Source organism: Ascaphus truei, chromosome 9, assembly GCF_040206685.1.
Source record: "Ascaphus truei isolate aAscTru1 chromosome 9, aAscTru1.hap1, whole genome shotgun sequence".
In the NCBI taxonomy this organism is placed as follows: domain Eukaryota; kingdom Metazoa; phylum Chordata; class Amphibia; order Anura; family Ascaphidae; genus Ascaphus; species Ascaphus truei.
Window position 1 is genome coordinate 20,177,533 of NC_134491.1, and position 19,838 is coordinate 20,197,370.

The following is a 19,838-nucleotide window of genomic DNA, read 5'->3' on the forward strand; positions in this document are numbered from 1 at the left end:
ATTAGCCTAGCAAATGGCGTCTGCATTTTCAGAACAGATCCAAAATAAAATACATATACACTTTAATATCTACACATATTAATAAGTTCCATTCTGGTGGGCTCAGTGGGTCGACCTTTGCCAGTTTTTAATGCCTACAGCGACTCCACATATTGGCCAAATATGAACTCTCTGCGACCTCCAGAACTGGAGATACAGAAATGCACTTTAAAACATTAAAATACATGCTTATAATGAAACATGGGAACAGGGGAACATACATTTTCAAGGTATAACAAGGTGCAAACCTCATCCCTGGACCACAATCCAGTTAACCCCTTGTCTCTCTGGTGAGGTCAGGAGATGGCCATATGGGGTGCAACTCCTTTAATACCAGCCACCCCCTTTCTCCCTCTACACCCGTCACGTGTCCCATATCACATCACTGCCTGTAATGTGAGTGCGTCTCCACATCACACAGTGGAGGTTTTGGCTGCTGTTACCTTGGAGCTGTTCCTGGCAGACGCCTGCCCGGCCGCCGTCACGTCCCTTTCCTTCACTATTCACGGCATGGCTAAAATGTGCTCCTTCTTGCTCTGTAATATTGCCAAGATCTGCCCTTTTCTGTGCCACGCTGCTGCTAAAACGCTGGTGCATGCCCTTATCCTCTCCCATGTGGATTACTGTAGCATTACAGCTAACAGGCCTCCCTGCCTCACCACTTTCTCCCCTGCAATCTATATAAAATTCTGTCGCTAGAATAATTTTACTTTCTCCCACAATCGTCTCTACTCATCTCCTCCTTAAGGCCTTGACCCCGCTGCCTACTACAGCGTCCGCTGTGGCGGACGCTGCACGGACGAGAGCCCTCCCCTCAATGGCGCCGGGCCCGCTGCAAGGGGAGGCCGCAGCGCTGGGGCGAGAGTTGCTCCTGCTGTCAATAGAATTGAGAGCAGGACTCGCGACGAGCGATACGGCACGCCCCCTGGCGGCTCAGCCAATGAGGGTGAACCTGCCGGGTGACGTCATGGCTGCGCCCCCGTCACGCCCCCCCCCCCCCCCCCGGTCTCTCTGCCTGCAGTGAGCTGCAGACTGGGGAATCGGCTGCACGCGCCGCCAATCTCGCGGGCGCGCGTTGCAGCGGAGTTACCGGGGCCTTAGCCTAAATCCCTCGCCTGGCTACAGCTCTCTCACCTTAAACCCTTTTCCCTCACTGCATTCTTTCATACAGCGCAGAGTACATTGTGGGCACTATATAAAGTTATACATAGACAAATGGTCAATTTATTGTGACTATTGTAATCCTGCTACTGCAGAAATAGTAAGGAAGGGGTCATACAAAAAAAAAAAAGCATAAGAGGAGAGTGCACAAGGGGGGATATACAGGACCCCCTATTTGCAGTTGGACCAGGCTGCCATGCGGTTGTAGATCGGGGTCTTCATGAAGCGAGGGGACTTCATATACGCAGCAACAGGAGGCAAAGCCTGGGGGAGGAAGAAAGGTAGCAGGTTAAAGAGCAAGGGGGGGGGGGGGGGGATTGCGCACAACTACACCAATGACGTTCCTAATTGGGGGAGAAATTCCGTTTCCAAAACTCAATATGGAAAGTCATCTGAATAATTATAGGAGTATCAATACCCATGTAACAATAACTGGGTCTGCAGAATCAGCACAGCAGCATTCAGGCCATAGTATACCCTTATCCATTACACCACATTTACTTACTGCCCTTATGCCCAGCAAGAGTGGAGGGGGAAGAAGCCCTGATGGTAACAGAACTCCGGCAGTGTGCAGAGATACACCCTGGTCTCGGATGACAGCTGGGGGGGGGGGGGCACTAATAAGATAGTCAAAGTGGGGCTGATAAGACACCTGTGGTGTGAGAGTCACCTCAAATCGGGTCAGGAAATCCTTCAGGTTCTTGAAGCTTTGCAGACACTTTGGTTCCAGCATCCGGTGTTGATCCAAAACATCGTACATCAGGAAGTCAGCAAAGGTTATCTGGGGGGATAAGGGGGAGCAGTCAGAATCCCACCCACACACCCCAGGGGGCCCCTCGCAAGGTTTGCCAAGGCATCACCTGGCACTGCCACCTCCCAGGGGAGCAGGAGAGAAAGCAGATAGCGGAGAAGAGGAATTGGAGGGGAAAGATGATAGGATGTATGGCAAGGGAATGAGATGGGGTGCTGGGGGGGACGGGAGGAAGGAAGAGATGGGGTGTTTGAGGGGGGGGGGCACCTTTTCTCCTGCAAACCAAGCCCTGCTGCCAAGGAAGCGAGAGAATCTTGTTAGTATGACAGGTAACTTCTCCAGGAACGGCCCCTTCAGTGTCTCCTGGGGGGAGGGTTGGAAAAGCAACAGGTTAATATTGATCTCAACCCCCAAATATCTCCCCATCCCTCAGACTCACAAACAGGGGGTTATAGGCGAGGGCGAGAAGGCTCATCCGAAAATCTATTGTATGGCTCTCCACCAAATCCACACGGATCTGCTCTTCCTCCAACTCCCCACCTGGTGAGAAGAGAGACTCAATGGGGAGGTGGGTGACACTTGGTGGCTGATTCTAGATGTGCCAAAGCAGCAGAATGGCCATTTCCGGTAAAAATGCCAAAATGAAAGCAATGGGCAATTTGTCAAAAACAGCATTATCGGCACATAGCATCAACCACCCCTTAATTGGGGGGGGGGGGGGAAGGGAAGACTCTTGCCTCAAGGGGTATTACTGGGAGACTATGGGGCAGATTCTTACACAGTCCGTGCTTGCGTGCAATGTAGCGCAGGATGGCGTTACTCTGGGACAGCTTCACATCTCCGTCCAACAGGTACGGCATCTGCAGGACGAGAGGGTAACAAGTATCACCCCCCATGAAATGGGTTTCCCCCCCTAACCTCCCAAAGTCAGCAAATGAAATGATCCCACCAATTTAGAGGCTTTAGCCCACGTGTGCATTAGTGAAGTCCAAGTCTCCCAATATCCCCCCCACATATCTCCCACCACCCCACACATCTCCCACCCCCTCCCCCCCCAGGTCACTTGTACATTGGGGAAGTCCAGTCCCAGCGTCTCCTTCACGTCCAGCCACTGGCTCTTGTCGTAATCTGGGGCTAAAGAAGAGAGGAATCTGTGTGACACACCGGTACACCCCACACAGGGCGTGGCACCCTGCGTACACAGGGCGTGGCACCCTGCGTACACACAATGTTACAGTGTCTTAAATACATAAGCCGGGCTTCCCAAACCGCAATGCGTGGCATCACTCCCCGATGTGGCGTTAACGGTCACTAACTAATAGCAATTAACACAAGATGGGGGTGTGATACTCTTACCCCGCGGCTCAGCGAGTGCCGGCTATAGTGTGATACAGTGTCACACCACATACAAGTTAACTTCAACCCCTTCACTGTATTTCCACCCACAGCTGGAAGGTTGATCCATGCATCTACTACTGTCAGGTTAAAGAATGATATTACAATAACTTATTTATACAGTCACAACTACTTTATATATATATATATATATATATATATATATATTTAAGTTATTCACAGAAATATTGTGAGAATCTTTCAAAAATCAGCTCTGCCCCATCACCCGGCACAGAACACTGCTCTCCCCAAGGCGCTTTGATACAGGGAAGAGTTGGGTGTGTAAAACTGTCCCAGATCCTCCACAATGCAGAGCTATCCTCCAAGTACAAAGCTCCTTGTGCTAACTGGGTCAGACACAGGTTGCATTCAGAGCAGTCACTTCACTTCCATTGCATAAAAGCACTCAGTCATGCATCCAGTCATGGAGTACCTCAAGGATTGGTACTGGGACCCCTGCTTTTTAACTTGTTTATTAATGACCTTGAGGTTGGGATCGAGAGCAAAGTCTCCATCTTTGCTGATTATACTAAATTGTGTAAGGTAACAGAATCAGAGCAGGATGTAATTTCTCTCCAGAAGGACTTGGAGAGACGTAAATGTCAGATGAGGTTTAATACAGATAAATGTAAGGTTATGCATTTGGGAAACAAGAATAAAAAGACGACTTACAAATTAAATGGGGATAAATTGGGGGAATCCTTGATGGAGAAGGATTTAGGAGTGCTTGTAGACAGCAGGCTTAGCAATAGTGCCCAATGTCATGCAGTAGCTGCAAAGGCAAACAAGATCTTATCTTGCATTAAACGGGCAATGGATGGAAGGGAAGTAAACATAATTATGCCCTTTTAGAAAGCATGAGTAAGACCACACCTTGAATATGGAGTACAATTTTGGGCACAACTCCTAGAAAAGACATTCTGGAACGAGAGTGCAAAGAAGAGCCACAAAATTAATAAAGGGGATGGACAATCTATCTTATGTGGAGAGGCTAGCAAAATTAGATGTATTTACATTAGAAAAGAGGCGTCTATGATAACTATATACAAATATATTCGGGGACAGTACAAGGAGCTTTCAAATTAACTATTCATCCCAAGGGCAGTACAAAGGACTCAGGGACATCCCTTTCGTTTGGAGGAAAGGAGATTTCACCAGCAACAAAGGAAAGAGTTCTTTACAGTAAGGGCAGTTAAAATCTGGAATTCGTTACCCATTGAGACTGATGGCAGATACAATAAATTTGTTCAAAAAAAGGTTTGACATCTTTTTAGAAAGGAAAGGTATACAGGGATATACCCAGTAAGTAAACATGGGAAGGATGTTGATCCAGGGAATAATCTGATTGCCAATTCTTGGAGTCAGGAAGGAATTTATTTTTCCCCTTATGAGATCATTGGATTAAATAACACGGGGGCGTTTGTTTGCCGTCCTCTGGATCAATAAGTATAGATATAGGATAAAGTATCTGTTGTCTAAATTTAGCATAGGTTGAACTTAATGGACGTATTTCTTTTTTCAACCTCATCTACTACTATGTAACTATGCAACATCTGCTGGACCATTTTGAGCGGCTGCATCATGAGAAGACAGAATTCATCCAGCGAGAAGCACTGACCCATGGGAGAGAAAATACCCCATGTACAGACTGCTTACCCCTCCCAAGGGTCCCGGCAGGAGGCTGCAGCGATCCCAACGGTGCCGGGATCAGAGGGGTTGTTTAAGGGAGCCACAAAACATGGCAGCATGTGTGTGGTATCCCAAACACACGCGTGTGATGCACTCACCGCCCCCAGTCACATATCGTGTCTCCTCATACGGGGTCCCCGTGTATTCCAGCAGGAGACGGATGGAGTGAGCCACCTACAGGTCGGAAAGAAAAAGGGAGAATGAGAGAATGGACAAAGGAAGAAAGGGTTACCCAACACCCAATTATACACTTACTTCAATATAACCCCACTCTTCCCAGTATACCCCCTCATCCCTTCAATATAACCCCACTCTTCCCAATATACCCCCTCATCCCTTCAATATAACCCCACTCTTCCCAGTATACCCCCCTCATCCCTTCAATATAACCCCACTCTTCCCAGTAGACCCCCTCATCCCTTCAATATAACCCCTCTTCCCAGTATACCCTCTCATCCCTTCAATATAACCCCACTCTTCCCAGTATACCCCCCTCATCCCTTCAATATAACCCCACTCTTCCCAGTATACCCCCCTCATCCCTTCAATATAACCCCACTCTTCCCAATTTAGCCCCCTCATCCCTTCAATATAACCCCTCTTCCCAGTATACCCCCTCATCCCTTCAATATAACCCCTCTTCCCAGTATACCCCCTCATCCCTTCAATATAACCCCTCTTCCCAGTATACCCTCTCATCCCTTCAATATAACCCCACTCTTCCCAATATACCCCCCTCATCCCTTCAATATAACCCCACTCATCCCAGTATACCCCCCTCATCCCTTCAATATAACCCCACTCTTCCCAGTATACCCCCTCATCCCTTCAATATAACCCCACTCTTCCCAGTATACCCCCCTCATCCCTTCAATATAACCCCACTCTTCCCAGTATACCCCCCTCATCCCTTCAATATAACCCCACTCTTCCAAGTATAGCCCCCTCATCCCTTCAATATAACCCCACTCTTCCCAGTATACCCCCTCATCCCTTCAATATAACCCCACTCTTCCCAGTATACCCCCTCATCCCTTCAATATAGCCCCACTCTTCCCAGTATACCCCCTCATCTCTTCAATATAACCCCACTCTTCCCAGTATACCCCCCTCATCCCTTCAATATAACCCATCTTCCCAGTATACCCCCCTCATCCCTTCAATATAACCCCACTCTTCCCAGTATACCCCCCTCCTCCCTTCAATATAACCCCAGTCTTCCCAGTATACCCCCTCATCCCTTCAATATAGCCCCACTCTTCCCAGTATACCCCCCTCATCTCTTCAATATAACCCCACTCTTCCCAGTATACCCCCCTCATCCCTTCAATATAACCCCACTCTTCCCAGTATACCCCCCTCATCCCTTCAATATAACCCATCTTCCCAGTATACCCCCCTCCTCCCTTCAATATAACCCCAGTCTTCCCAGTATACCCCCCTCCTCCCTTCAATATAACCCCAGTCTTCCCAGTATAACCCCCTCATCCCTTCAATATAACCCCTCTTCCAAGTATACCCCCCTCATCCCTTCAATATAACCCATCTTCCCAGTATACCCCCCTCATCCCTTCAATATAACCCCACTCTTCCCAGTATACCCCCCTCCTCCCTTCAATATAACCCCAGTCTTCCCAGTATACCCCCTCATCCCTTCAATATAGCCCCACTCTTCCCAGTATACCCCCTCATCCCTTCAATATAACCCCACTCTTCCCAGTATACCCCCCTCCTCCCTTCAATATAACCCCACTCTTCCCAGTATACCCCCCTCATCCCTTCAATATAACCCCACTCTTCCCACTATACCCCCCTCATTCCTTCAATATAACCCCTCTTCCCAGTATACCCCTCTCATCCCTTCAATATAACACCCCTCTTCCCACTATACCCCCCTCATCCCTTCAATATAACCCCTCTTCGCAGTATAACCCCACTCTTCCCAGTATACCACCATTATTCCTCCTCCCATATCCCTCACACTTCATTACCCACCTCCACCCAGTAACCCCTTATACTCTATTACACTCACCCCCCGGATGTCCCAGTACCCCAGTATCATCATCCTGCTACATCAGACTGGGCCTCTGCCTCCTAGTAAAGTTTCCCAACTGTTGCCTAGTGATATATTGTCTCTCAGCCAATCAGCTCTGAGAAAGCTCCAGCCCCATCTGACAGCTCAGGCTATTTAAAGGGACAGCACAATCAGAAGCAGCTAATGAGTTCTTTTGGATTCTGTGGTTTCTGCAGCAAGCCCCGTGGCCATTTTATTCTATCCCAGTGACTCAGACTGTCATGATTGGGAACTGTATTTGCAGTGAGTTCAGTGACGCGGAGATCACAGCGACTCAGAGACAATTCGCACCCATCACCATCTTTATTCTGCAACAGACACTTATAGAAGCGGTAAAAACACATAGGGGGTGTGTACCACGTGTCGCAAACCGTGAGACAACATTGGTTCATTTTTTAATTCTGGATCCCCCGCAGCGCGACCGCGGCAGACACCGTCTCCGGTAACTTGCTACATCTGTACATGCAGCTGTTCGCACAGTGACGCAGATGCTCCTTGTTTGACGCAAGTTGCACCATTTTCCTTCCATATTCCCTTCCTACCTTTGGGTCACAGTATAAATACTTTTTTTTTTTTTTTAATTCTTGTTCCTTTTTTTGCTATTACTTTTTATTTTTTGAGATCAATTTTTTTATTTCTGGGCTAGTTCTGACATTATTGCTTTATAATTGTCACCCCCCCCCCCCCTTGGTATTACTATGGCCTTAAGGGGTTAACTATGTGGGCACCCACAAGGTAACGCTCCTTCCTTTCCCCCATCACACAGTGCTGGGACCTGGGTGACTAGGCGGAATCATAGCCCCGCCCTCTTCAGCCCAGTGATAGTGATGTCATCGCAGGATATGCGCGTGTGTGTGTGTATATATATTGAGGTTTGCCGGTGAGGGACCTCACTGTGAATAGTGTATATAGGTTTATACTGCAGATGTCTAGTTTATGGTAAGGATTCCCTGTATTGTTTTATAGTTGGGGACAGTTGGCCTCTGAGTCCATTGGTGGGTATTGGCAGACCTTCTGGCCGGTGCCGCCGCTGCCTTGGCTACTGTTTTGGCGGTCATCAGGGCTCGGCTGGCCACATAGTCATCTGCAAACCTCGCCGCCTCCTGGTAAGTCTTGGGCTTCTTGTCGAACACCCAAGCCCTCACCGCCTGTGGGCACTGCTCCATGAGCTGCTCCTGAAAGATGAGGTCCAGCAGGCATTGGTAAGTCCGTGCCTCATAGCCCTCCACCCAGCGTATCCCGTATAAAGCCATGCGGGTCACGTAGGTAACATAGGACTCCTGGGGCTGCCTCTCCTCCTGCCGGAATTTACCCCGGTAGGCTTCAGGGGTAAAACCGTACTGAAACAATAACAGTTCTTTCAGGTGTTTGTAGTCATCAGCATACTCATCTGGAAGCGCCATCATCGTCAGCTTAGCCAAGCCGGACAGTAAGGGGTCCAAACGTGCAACCCTATGCTGGGGAAGCACTTTGTACCGCCGACACTGTGTCTCAAAGTTCTTTAGAAAACTGTCGATCTGATCAGTACCTTCCACGAACTTGGTGAAACTGTGCTGATCCAGTTTGAGTTCATCTTGGTTGGGTTGGACAGGGGGGCAATAAGCGGGTCTGTTCACTGCCATAGTGATAAACTGCAGCCGCTTCTCCGGTGTCCCTCTGTCTCCCCATGCAGTAATCAGTGCCAACATTTCAGGGGTGAACGGACTGGTAGCCGCAGCAACCAGTACCCCTCCTGTTGCACTGCTCCCGGGAGGTGCACTCGTTCCCTCCCCGAGATTCCGCCACCCCAGCGCTGGGTTCCTTCCCTGATCTCCGGGTGGCTGTAAAAGGGCAAGCTGAGCCGTATCCTGAGGCTCTGCAAGCCGGGCTTCATAGTCACCGATTGCGTCAACCATGTCTGCGACCTCCTGGTTCTCATAAGGCAGTCCATATTCACGGCACTTGTCCTTCAGCTGAGCTCGGGTCCACATGTTGGATGAGCCTTCAGCTGAGCTCATGGTTCAGTCGCAGCAGTGAGGTGGTGTTACAACTTGTGTTAACTGTTGCACTACTGTGTGTTCAATATCTTTAGTCCCAGGAACTCGCAATTCCCTTCGAGTTCCCACTATATTACAGGGTAATTACCGTACACTGTAATACAGGTTCAGTTCAATCCCGCCGCTGCCACCAGTTAATTATAGAGCTTGTCACAGTAGCTTATGACAAGATATAATGAACACCAAATATCTGGGTTGAACTGAACGAGGCTTAGATATAATAAAATATAATTTATTCCTTAAATAAGGTGAACACAGCAATATAGTACAATTAACAGACAAGAAGGTAACACTTACTTAGGGTTGGGGGATGGAGAAGTATCAGCTAGCAATTCTCCAGCAGTCCAGTGACATTCAAAATGGAATCAGAAGCACAACTCCAGCACAACTAAAAACTGTAGGGTTGACACAGTTTATATACCTGTGCAACCCTATTCTTAACATTGAACACAGCCTATTGGTGAACAATTATCTGTATCCACTCTCTAATGTGGAGACAACAGACTAACAGACTAACCCATGCCCTCAGGTAACAGAGTTTGTTCATTGATTAATACTTAATCCCTAGACATTGGGTAACAATCAAGGCAGTTACTTTTTGATCACCGTGCTTAGGCTACTCAGCCGTCTGCCCTTCATGACCTATTAGCCTAGCAAATGGCGTCTGCATTTTCAGAACAGATCCAAAATAAAATACATATACACTTTAATATCTACACATATTAATAAGTTCCATTCTGGTGGGCTCAGTGGGTCGACCTTTGCCAGTTTTTAATGCCTACAGCGACTCCACATATTGGCCAAATATGAACTCTCTGCGACCTCCAGAACTGGAGATACAGAAATGCACTTTAAAACATTAAAATACATGCTTATAATGAAACATGGGAACAGGGGAACATACATTTTCAAGGTATAACAAGGTGCAAACCTCATCCCTGGACCACAATCCAGTTAACCCCTTGTCTCTCTGGTGAGGTCAGGAGATGGCCATATGGGGTGCAACTCCTTTAATACCAGCCACCCCCTTTCTCCCTCTACACCCGTCACGTGTCCCATATCACATCACTGCCTGTAATGTGAGTGCGTCTCCACATCACACAGTGGAGGTTTTGGCTGCTGTTACCTTGGAGCTGTTCCTGGCAGACGCCTGCCCGGCCGCCGTCACGTCCCTTTCCTTCACTATTCACGGCATGGCTAAAATGTGCTCCTTCTTGCTCTGTAATATTGCCAAGATCTGCCCTTTTCTGTGCCACGCTGCTGCTAAAACGCTGGTGCATGCCCTTATCCTCTCCCATGTGGATTACTGTAGCATTACAGCTAACAGGCCTCCCTGCCTCACCACTTTCTCCCCTGCAATCTATATAAAATTCTGTCGCTAGAATAATTTTACTTTCTCCCACAATCGTCTCTACTCATCTCCTCCTTAAGGCCTTGACCCCGCTGCCTACTACAGCGTCCGCTGTGGCGGACGCTGCACGGACGAGAGCCCTCCCCTCAATGGCGCCGGGCCCGCTGCAAGGGGAGGCCGCAGCGCTGGGGCGAGAGTTGCTCCTGCTGTCAATAGAATTGAGAGCAGGACTCGCGACGAGCGATACGGCACGCCCCCTGGCGGCTCAGCCAATGAGGGTGAACCTGCCGGGTGACGTCATGGCTGCGCCCCCGTCACGCCCCCCCCCCCCCCCCCCGGTTCTCTGCCTGCAGTGAGCTGCAGACCGGGGAATCGGCTGCACGCGCCGCCAATCTCGCGGGCGCGCGTTGCAGCGGAGTTACCGGGGCCTTAGCCTAAATCCCTCGCCTGGCTACAGCTCTCTCACCTTAAACCCTTTTCCCTCACTGCATTCTTTCATACAGCGCAGAGTACATTGTGGGCACTATATAAAGTTATACATAGACAAATGGTCAATTTATTGTGACTATTGTAATCCTGCTACTGCAGAAATAGTAAGGAAGGGGTCATACAAAAAAAAAAAAGCATAAGAGGAGAGTGCACAAGGGGGGATATACAGGACCCCCTATTTGCAGTTGGACCAGGCTGCCATGCGGTTGTAGATCGGGGTCTTCATGAAGCGAGGGGACTTCATATACGCAGCAACAGGAGGCAAAGCCTGGGGGAGGAAGAAAGGTAGCAGGTTAAAGAGCAAGGGGGGGGGGGGGATTGCGCACAACTACACCAATGACGTTCCTAATTGGGGGAGAAATTCCGTTTCCAAAACTCAATATGGAAAGTCATCTGAATAATTATAGGAGTATCAATACCCATGTAACAATAACTGGGTCTGCAGAATCAGCACAGCAGCATTCAGGCCATAGTATACCCTTATCCATTACACCACATTTACTTACTGCCCTTATGCCCAGCAAGAGTGGAGGGGGAAGAAGCCCTGATGGTAACAGAACTCCGGCAGTGTGCAGAGATACACCCTGGTCTCGGATGACAGCTGGGGGGGGGGGGGCACTAATAAGATAGTCAAAGTGGGGCTGATAAGACACCTGTGGTGTGAGAGTCACCTCAAATCGGGTCAGGAAATCCTTCAGGTTCTTGAAGCTTTGCAGACACTTTGGTTCCAGCATCCGGTGTTGATCCAAAACATCGTACATCAGGAAGTCAGCAAAGGTTATCTGGGGGGATAAGGGGGAGCAGTCAGAATCCCACCCACACACCCCAGGGGGCCCCTCGCAAGGTTTGCCAAGGCATCACCTGGCACTGCCACCTCCCAGGGGAGCAGGAGAGAAAGCAGATAGCGGAGAAGAGGAATTGGAGGGGAAAGATGATAGGATGTATGGCAAGGGAATGAGATGGGGTGCTGGGGGGGACGGGAGGAAGGAAGAGATGGGGTGTTTGAGGGGGGGGGGCACCTTTTCTCCTGCAAACCAAGCCCTGCTGCCAAGGAAGCGAGAGAATCTTGTTAGTATGACAGGTAACTTCTCCAGGAACGGCCCCTTCAGTGTCTCCTGGGGGGAGGGTTGGAAAAGCAACAGGTTAATATTGATCTCAACCCCCAAATATCTCCCCATCCCTCAGACTCACAAACAGGGGGTTATAGGCGAGGGCGAGAAGGCTCATCCGAAAATCTATTGTATGGCTCTCCACCAAATCCACACGGATCTGCTCTTCCTCCAACTCCCCACCTGGTGAGAAGAGAGACTCAATGGGGAGGTGGGTGACACTTGGTGGCTGATTCTAGATGTGCCAAAGCAGCAGAATGGCCATTTCCGGTAAAAATGCCAAAATGAAAGCAATGGGCAATTTGTCAAAAACAGCATTATCGGCACATAGCATCAACCACCCCTTAATTGGGGGGGGGGGGGGGGGAAGGGAAGACTCTTGCCTCAAGGGGTATTACTGGGAGACTATGGGGCAGATTCTTACACAGTCCGTGCTTGCGTGCAATGTAGCGCAGGATGGCGTTACTCTGGGACAGCTTCACATCTCCGTCCAACAGGTACGGCATCTGCAGGACGAGAGGGTAACAAGTATCACCCCCCATGAAATGGGTTTCCCCCCCTAACCTCCCAAAGTCAGCAAATGAAATGATCCCACCAATTTAGAGGCTTTAGCCCACGTGTGCATTAGTGAAGTCCAAGTCTCCCAATATCCCCCCCACATATCTCCCACCACCCCACACATCTCCCACCCCCCCCCCCCCCCAGGTCACTTGTACATTGGGGAAGTCCAGTCCCAGCGTCTCCTTCACGTCCAGCCACTGGCTCTTGTCGTAATCTGGGGCTAAAGAAGAGAGGAATCTGTGTGACACACCGGTACACCCCACACAGGGCGTGGCACCCTGCGTACACAGGGCGTGGCACCCTGCGTACACACAATGTTACAGTGTCTTAAATACATAAGCCGGGCTTCCCAAACCGCAATGCGTGGCATCACTCCCCGATGTGGCGTTAACGGTCACTAACTAATAGCAATTAACACAAGATGGGGGTGTGATACTCTTACCCCGCGGCTCAGCGAGTGCCGGCTATAGTGTGATACAGTGTCACACCACATACAAGTTAACTTCAACCCCTTCACTGTATTTCCACCCACAGCTGGAAGGTTGATCCATGCATCTACTACTGTCAGGTTAAAGAATGATATTACAATAACTTATTTATACAGTCACAACTACTTTATATATATATATATATATATATATATATTTAAGTTATTCACAGAAATATTGTGAGAATCTTTCAAAAATCAGCTCTGCCCCATCACCCGGCACAGAACACTGCTCTCCCCAAGGCGCTTTGATACAGGGAAGAGTTGGGTGTGTAAAACTGTCCCAGATCCTCCACAATGCAGAGCTATCCTCCAAGTACAAAGCTCCTTGTGCTAACTGGGTCAGACACAGGTTGCATTCAGAGCAGTCACTTCACTTCCATTGCATAAAAGCACTCAGTCATGCATCCAGTCATGGAGTACCTCAAGGATTGGTACTGGGACCCCTGCTTTTTAACTTGTTTATTAATGACCTTGAGGTTGGGATCGAGAGCAAAGTCTCCATCTTTGCTGATTATACTAAATTGTGTAAGGTAACAGAATCAGAGCAGGATGTAATTTCTCTCCAGAAGGACTTGGAGAGACGTAAATGTCAGATGAGGTTTAATACAGATAAATGTAAGGTTATGCATTTGGGAAACAAGAATAAAAAGACGACTTACAAATTAAATGGGGATAAATTGGGGGAATCCTTGATGGAGAAGGATTTAGGAGTGCTTGTAGACAGCAGGCTTAGCAATAGTGCCCAATGTCATGCAGTAGCTGCAAAGGCAAACAAGATCTTATCTTGCATTAAACGGGCAATGGATGGAAGGGAAGTAAACATAATTATGCCCTTTTAGAAAGCATGAGTAAGACCACACCTTGAATATGGAGTACAATTTTGGGCACAACTCCTAGAAAAGACATTCTGGAACGAGAGTGCAAAGAAGAGCCACAAAATTAATAAAGGGGATGGACAATCTATCTTATGTGGAGAGGCTAGCAAAATTAGATGTATTTACATTAGAAAAGAGGCGTCTATGATAACTATATACAAATATATTCGGGGACAGTACAAGGAGCTTTCAAATTAACTATTCATCCCAAGGGCAGTACAAAGGACTCAGGGACATCCCTTTCGTTTGGAGGAAAGGAGATTTCACCAGCAACAAAGGAAAGAGTTCTTTACAGTAAGGGCAGTTAAAATCTGGAATTCGTTACCCATTGAGACTGATGGCAGATACAATAAATTTGTTCAAAAAAAGGTTTGACATCTTTTTAGAAAGGAAAGGTATACAGGGATATACCCAGTAAGTAAACATGGGAAGGATGTTGATCCAGGGAATAATCTGATTGCCAATTCTTGGAGTCAGGAAGGAATTTATTTTTCCCCTTATGAGATCATTGGATTAAATAACACGGGGGCGTTTGTTTGCCGTCCTCTGGATCAATAAGTATAGATATAGGATAAAGTATCTGTTGTCTAAATTTAGCATAGGTTGAACTTAATGGACGTATTTCTTTTTTCAACCTCATCTACTACTATGTAAGTATGCAACATCTGCTGGACCATTTTGAGCGGCTGCATCATGAGAAGACAGAATTCATCCAGCGAGAAGCACTGACCCATGGGAGAGAAAATACCCCATGTACAGACTGCTTACCCCTCCCAAGGGTCCCGGCAGGAGGCTGCAGCGATCCCAACGGTGCCGGGATCAGAGGGGTTGTTTAAGGGAGCCACAAAACATGGCAGCATGTGTGTGGTATCCCAAACACACGCGTGTGATGCACTCACCGCCCCCAGTCACATATCGTGTCTCCTCATACGGGGTCCCCGTGTATTCCAGCAGGAGACGGATGGAGTGAGCCACCTACAGGTCGGAAAGAAAAAGGGAGAATGAGAGAATGGACAAAGGAAGAAAGGGTTACCCAACACCCAATTATACACTTACTTCAATATAACCCCACTCTTCCCAGTATACCCCCTCATCCCTTCAATATAACCCCTCTTCCCAATATACCCCCTCATCCCTTCAATATAACCCCACTCTTCCCAGTATACCCCCCTCATCCCTTCAATATAACCCCACTCTTCCCAGTAGACCCCCTCATCCCTTCAATATAACCCCTCTTCCCAGTATACCCTCTCATCCCTTCAATATAACCCCACTCTTCCCAGTATACCCCCCTCATCCCTTCAATATAACCCCACTCTTCCCAGTATACCCCCCTCATCCCTTCAATATAACCCCACTCTTCCCAATTTAGCCCCCTCATCCCTTCAATATAACCCCTCTTCCCAGTATACCCCCTCATCCCTTCAATATAACCCCTCTTCCCAGTATACCCCCTCATCCCTTCAATATAACCCCTCTTCCCAGTATACCCTCTCATCCCTTCAATATAACCCCACTCTTCCCAATATACCCCCCTCATCCCTTCAATATAACCCCACTCTTCCCAGTATACCCCCCTCATCCCTTCAATATAACCCCACTCTTCCCAGTATACCCCCTCATCCCTTCAATATAACCCCACTCTTCCCAGTATACCCCCCTCATCCCTTCAATATAACCCCACTCTTCCCAGTATACCCCCCTCATCCCTTCAATATAACCCCACTCTTCCAAGTATAGCCCCCTCATCCCTTCAATATAACCCCACTCTTCCCAGTATACCCCCTCATCCCTTCAATATAACCCCACTCTTCCCAGTATACCCCCTCATCCCTTCAATATAGCCCCACTCTTCCCAGTATACCCCCTCATCTCTTCAATATAACCCCACTCTTCCCAGTATACCCCCCTCATCCCTTCAATATAACCCATCTTCCCAGTATACCCCCCTCATCCCTTCAATATAACCCCACTCTTCCCAGTATACCCCCCTCCTCCCTTCAATATAACCCCAGTCTTCCCAGTATACCCCCTCATCCCTTCAATATAGCCCCACTCTTCCCAGTATACCCCCCTCATCTCTTCAATATAACCCCACTCTTCCCAGTATACCCCCCTCATCCCTTCAATATAACCCCACTCTTCCCAGTATACCCCCCTCATCCCTTCAATATAACCCATCTTCCCAGTATACCCCCCTCCTCCCTTCAATATAACCCCAGTCTTCCCAGTATACCCCCCTCCTCCCTTCAATATAACCCCAGTCTTCCCAGTATAACCCCCTCATCCCTTCAATATAACCCCTCTTCCAAGTATACCCCCCTCATCCCTTCAATATAACCCATCTTCCCAGTATACCCCCCTCATCCCTTCAATATAACCCCACTCTTCCCAGTATACCCCCCTCCTCCCTTCAATATAACCCCAGTCTTCCCAGTATACCCCCTCATCCCTTCAATATAGCCCCACTCTTCCCAGTATACCCCCTCATCCCTTCAATATAACCCCACTCTTCCCAGTATACCCCCCTCCTCCCTTCAATATAACCCCACTCTTCCCAGTATACCCCCCTCATCCCTTCAATATAACCCCACTCTTCCCACTATACCCCCCTCATTCCTTCAATATAACCCCTCTTCCCAGTATACCCCTCTCATCCCTTCAATATAACACCCCTCTTCCCACTATACCCCCCTCATCCCTTCAATATAACCCCTCTTCGCAGTATAACCCCACTCTTCCCAGTATACCACCATTATTCCTCCTCCCATATCCCTCACACTTCATTACCCACCTCCACCCAGTAACCCCTTATACTCTATTACACTCACCCCCCGGATGTCCCAGTACCCCAGTATCATCATCCTGCTACATCAGACTGGGCCTCTGCCTCCTAGTAAAGTTTCCCAACTGTTGCCTAGTGATATATTGTCTCTCAGCCAATCAGCTCTGAGAAAGCTCCAGCCCCATCTGACAGCTCAGGCTATTTAAAGGGACAGCACAATCAGAAGCAGCTAATGAGTTCTTTTGGATTCTGTGGTTTCTGCAGCAAGCCCCGTGGCCATTTTATTCTATCCCAGTGACTCAGACTGTCATGATTGGGAACTGTATTTGCAGTGAGTTCAGTGACGCGGAGATCACAGCGACTCAGAGACAATTCGCACCCATCACCATCTTTATTCTGCAACAGACACTTATAGAAGCGGTAAAAACACATAGGGGGTGTGTACCACGTGTCGCAAACCGTGAGACAACATTGGTTCATTTTTTAATTCTGGATCCCCCGCAGCGCGACCGCGGCAGACACCGTCTCCGGTAACTTGCTACATCTGTACATGCAGCTGTTCGCACAGTGACGCAGATGCTCCTTGTTTGACGCAAGTTGCACCATTTTCCTTCCATATTCCCTTCCTACCTTTGGGTCACAGTATAAATACTTTTTTTTTTTTTTTAATTCTTGTTCCTTTTTTTGCTATTACTTTTTATTTTTTGAGATCAATTTTTTTATTTCTGGGCTAGTTCTGACATTATTGCTTTATAATTGTCACCCCCCCCCCCCCCCCCTTGGTATTACTATGGCCTTAAGGGGTTAACTATGTGGGCACCCACAAGGTAACGCTCCTTCCTTTCCCCCATCACACAGTGCTGGGACCTGGGTGACTAGGCGGAATCATAGCCCCGCCCTCTTCAGCCCAGTGATAGTGATGTCATCGCAGGATATGCGCGTGTGTGTGTGTATATATATTGAGGTTTGCCGGTGAGGGACCTCACTGTGAATAGTGTATATAGGTTTATACTGCAGATGTCTAGTTTATGGTAAGGATTCCCTGTATTGTTTTATAGTTGGGGACAGTTGGCCTCTGAGTCCATTGGTGGGTATTGGCAGACCTTCTGGCCGGTGCCGCCGCTGCCTTGGCTACTGTTTTGGCGGTCATCAGGGCTCGGCTGGCCACATAGTCATCTGCAAACCTCGCCGCCTCCTGGTAAGTCTTGGGCTTCTTGTCGAACACCCAAGCCCTCACCGCCTGTGGGCACTGCTCCATGAGCTGCTCCTGAAAGATGAGGTCCAGCAGGCATTGGTAAGTCCGTGCCTCATAGCCCTCCACCCAGCGTATCCCGTATAAAGCCATGCGGGTCACGTAGGTAACATAGGACTCCTGGGGCTGCCTCTCCTCCTGCCGGAATTTACCCCGGTAGGCTTCAGGGGTAAAACCGTACTGAAACAATAACAGTTCTTTCAGGTGTTCGTAGTCATCAGCATACTCATCTGGAAGCGCCATCATCGTCAGCTTAGCCAAGCCGGACAGTAAGGGGTCCAAACGTGCAACCCTATGCTGGGGAAGCACTTTGTACCGCCGACACTGTGTCTCAAAGTTCTTTAGAAAACTGTCGATCTGATCAGTACCTTCCACGAACTTGGTGAAACTGTGCTGATCCAGTTTGAGTTCATCTTGGTTGGGTTGGACAGGGGGGCAATAAGCGGGTCTGTTCACTGCCATAGTGATAAACTGCAGCCGCTTCTCCGGTGTCCCTCTGTCTCCCCATGCAGTAATCAGTGCCAACATTTCAGGGGTGAACGGACTGGTAGCCGCAGCAACCAGTACCCCTCCTGTTGCACTGCTCCCGGGAGGTGCACTCGTTCCCTCCCCGAGATTCCGCCACCCCAGCGCTGGGTTCCTTCCCTGATCTCCGGGTGGCTGTAAAAGGGCAAGCTGAGCCGTATCCTGAGGCTCTGCAAGCCGGGCTTCATAGTCACCGATTGCGTCAACCATGTCTGCGACCTCCTGGTTCTCATAAGGCAGTCCATATTCACGGCACTTGTCCTTCAGCTGAGCTCGGGTCCACATGTTGGATGAGCCTTCAGCTGAGCTCATGGTTCAGTCGCAGCAGTGAGGTGGTGTTACAACTTGTGTTAACTGTTGCACTACTGTGTGTTCAATATCTTTAGTCCCAGGAACTCGCAATTCCCTTCGAGTTCCCACTATATTACAGGGTAATTACCGTACACTGTAATACAGGTTCAGTTCAATCCCGCCGCTGCCACCAGTTAATTATAGAGCTTGTCACAGTAGCTTATGACAAGATATAATGAACACCAAATATCTGGGTTGAACTGAACGAGGCTTAGATATAATAAAATATAATTTATTCCTTAAATAAGGTGAACACAGCAATATAGTACAATTAACAGACAAGAAGGTAACACTTACTTAGGGTTGGGGGATGGAGAAGTATCAGCTAGCAATTCTCCAGCAGTCCAGTGACATTCAAAATGGAATCAGAAGCACAACTCCAGCACAACTAAAAACTGTAGGGTTGACACAGTTTATATACCTGTGCAACCCTATTCTTAACATTGAACACAGCCTATTGGTGAACAATTATCTGTATCCACTCTCTAATGTGGAGACAACAGACTAACAGACTAACCCATGCCCTCAGGTAACAGAGTTTGTTCATTGATTAATACTTAATCCCTAGACATTGGGTAACAATCAAGGCAGTTACTTTTTGATCACCGTGCTTAGGCTACTCAGCCGTCTGCCCTTCATGACCTATTAGCCTAGCAAATGGCGTCTGCATTTTCAGAACAGATCCAAAATAAAATACATATACACTTTAATATCTACACATATTAATAAGTTCCATTCTGGTGGGCTCAGTGGGTCGACCTTTGCCAGTTTTTAATGCCTACAGCGACTCCACATATTGGCCAAATATGAACTCTCTGCGACCTCCAGAACTGGAGATACAGAAATGCACTTTAAAACATTAAAATACATGCTTATAATGAAACATGGGAACAGGGGAACATACA

The 19,838-nt window shown here is 48.3% G+C and overlaps 2 protein-coding genes across 4 annotated transcripts; both read right to left on the reverse strand.

Annotated features, from left to right (window-relative positions):
* Positions 1-1,235: 1,235 nt before the first annotated feature.
* On the reverse strand, positions 1,236-7,194 carry LOC142502510 (glutathione S-transferase Mu 1-like). 2 transcript variants are annotated; one of them, XM_075613592.1, is made up of 8 exons: positions 7,068-7,194; positions 5,134-5,209; positions 3,021-3,085; positions 2,730-2,811; positions 2,391-2,491; positions 2,219-2,314; positions 1,871-1,981; positions 1,236-1,464 (listed from the first exon to the last, which is right to left on the reverse strand). In XM_075613592.1, the coding sequence occupies exons 1-8, from the start codon at positions 7,098-7,100 to the stop codon at positions 1,372-1,374; spliced, it is 657 nt and encodes a 218-aa protein (XP_075469707.1). In that variant the 5' UTR covers positions 7,101-7,194; the 3' UTR covers positions 1,236-1,371. The 2 variants fall into 2 exon arrangements, with proteins under 2 accessions (XP_075469707.1, XP_075469709.1); XM_075613594.1 differs by lacking the exon at positions 7,068-7,194 and adding an exon at positions 4,220-4,266.
* Positions 7,195-11,024: 3,830 nt separating this feature from the next.
* LOC142502513 (glutathione S-transferase Mu 1-like) lies at positions 11,025-16,978 on the reverse strand. 2 transcript variants are annotated; one of them, XM_075613596.1, is made up of 8 exons: positions 16,852-16,978; positions 14,920-14,995; positions 12,811-12,875; positions 12,519-12,600; positions 12,177-12,277; positions 12,005-12,100; positions 11,657-11,767; positions 11,025-11,253 (listed from the first exon to the last, which is right to left on the reverse strand). In XM_075613596.1, exons 1-8 carry the CDS (start codon positions 16,882-16,884, stop codon positions 11,161-11,163), a joined length of 657 nt encoding a protein of 218 aa, XP_075469711.1. In that variant the 5' UTR covers positions 16,885-16,978; the 3' UTR covers positions 11,025-11,160. The 2 variants fall into 2 exon arrangements, with proteins under 2 accessions (XP_075469711.1, XP_075469712.1); XM_075613597.1 differs by lacking the exon at positions 16,852-16,978 and adding an exon at positions 14,006-14,052.
* Positions 16,979-19,838: the final 2,860 nt, after the last annotated feature.

Bases quoted from the DNA above. Each gene is read 5' to 3' on its own strand.
- LOC142502510 (XM_075613592.1), bottom strand. From the start codon at position 7,100: ATGATGATACTGGGGTACTGGGACATCCGGGGG. The intron at 2,315-2,390 runs GTGAGTCTGAGG...CCCTCCCCCCAG, and splicing joins TCGCCTATAACCCCCTGTTT to GAGACACTGAAGGGGCCGTT. The intron at 1,465-1,870 runs GTGACTCTCACA...TTCCTCCCCCAG, and splicing joins ATTTCCTGACCCGATTTGAG to GCTTTGCCTCCTGTTGCTGC.
- LOC142502513 (XM_075613596.1), bottom strand. From the start codon at position 16,884: ATGATGATACTGGGGTACTGGGACATCCGGGGG. The intron at 12,876-14,919 runs GTGAGTGCATCA...TCTCTTCTTTAG, and splicing joins ACGATATGTGACTGGGGGCG to CCCCAGATTACGACAAGAGC. The intron at 11,768-12,004 runs GTGCCCCCCCCC...TTATCCCCCCAG, and splicing joins CTTGGTTTGCAGGAGAAAAG to ATAACCTTTGCTGACTTCCT.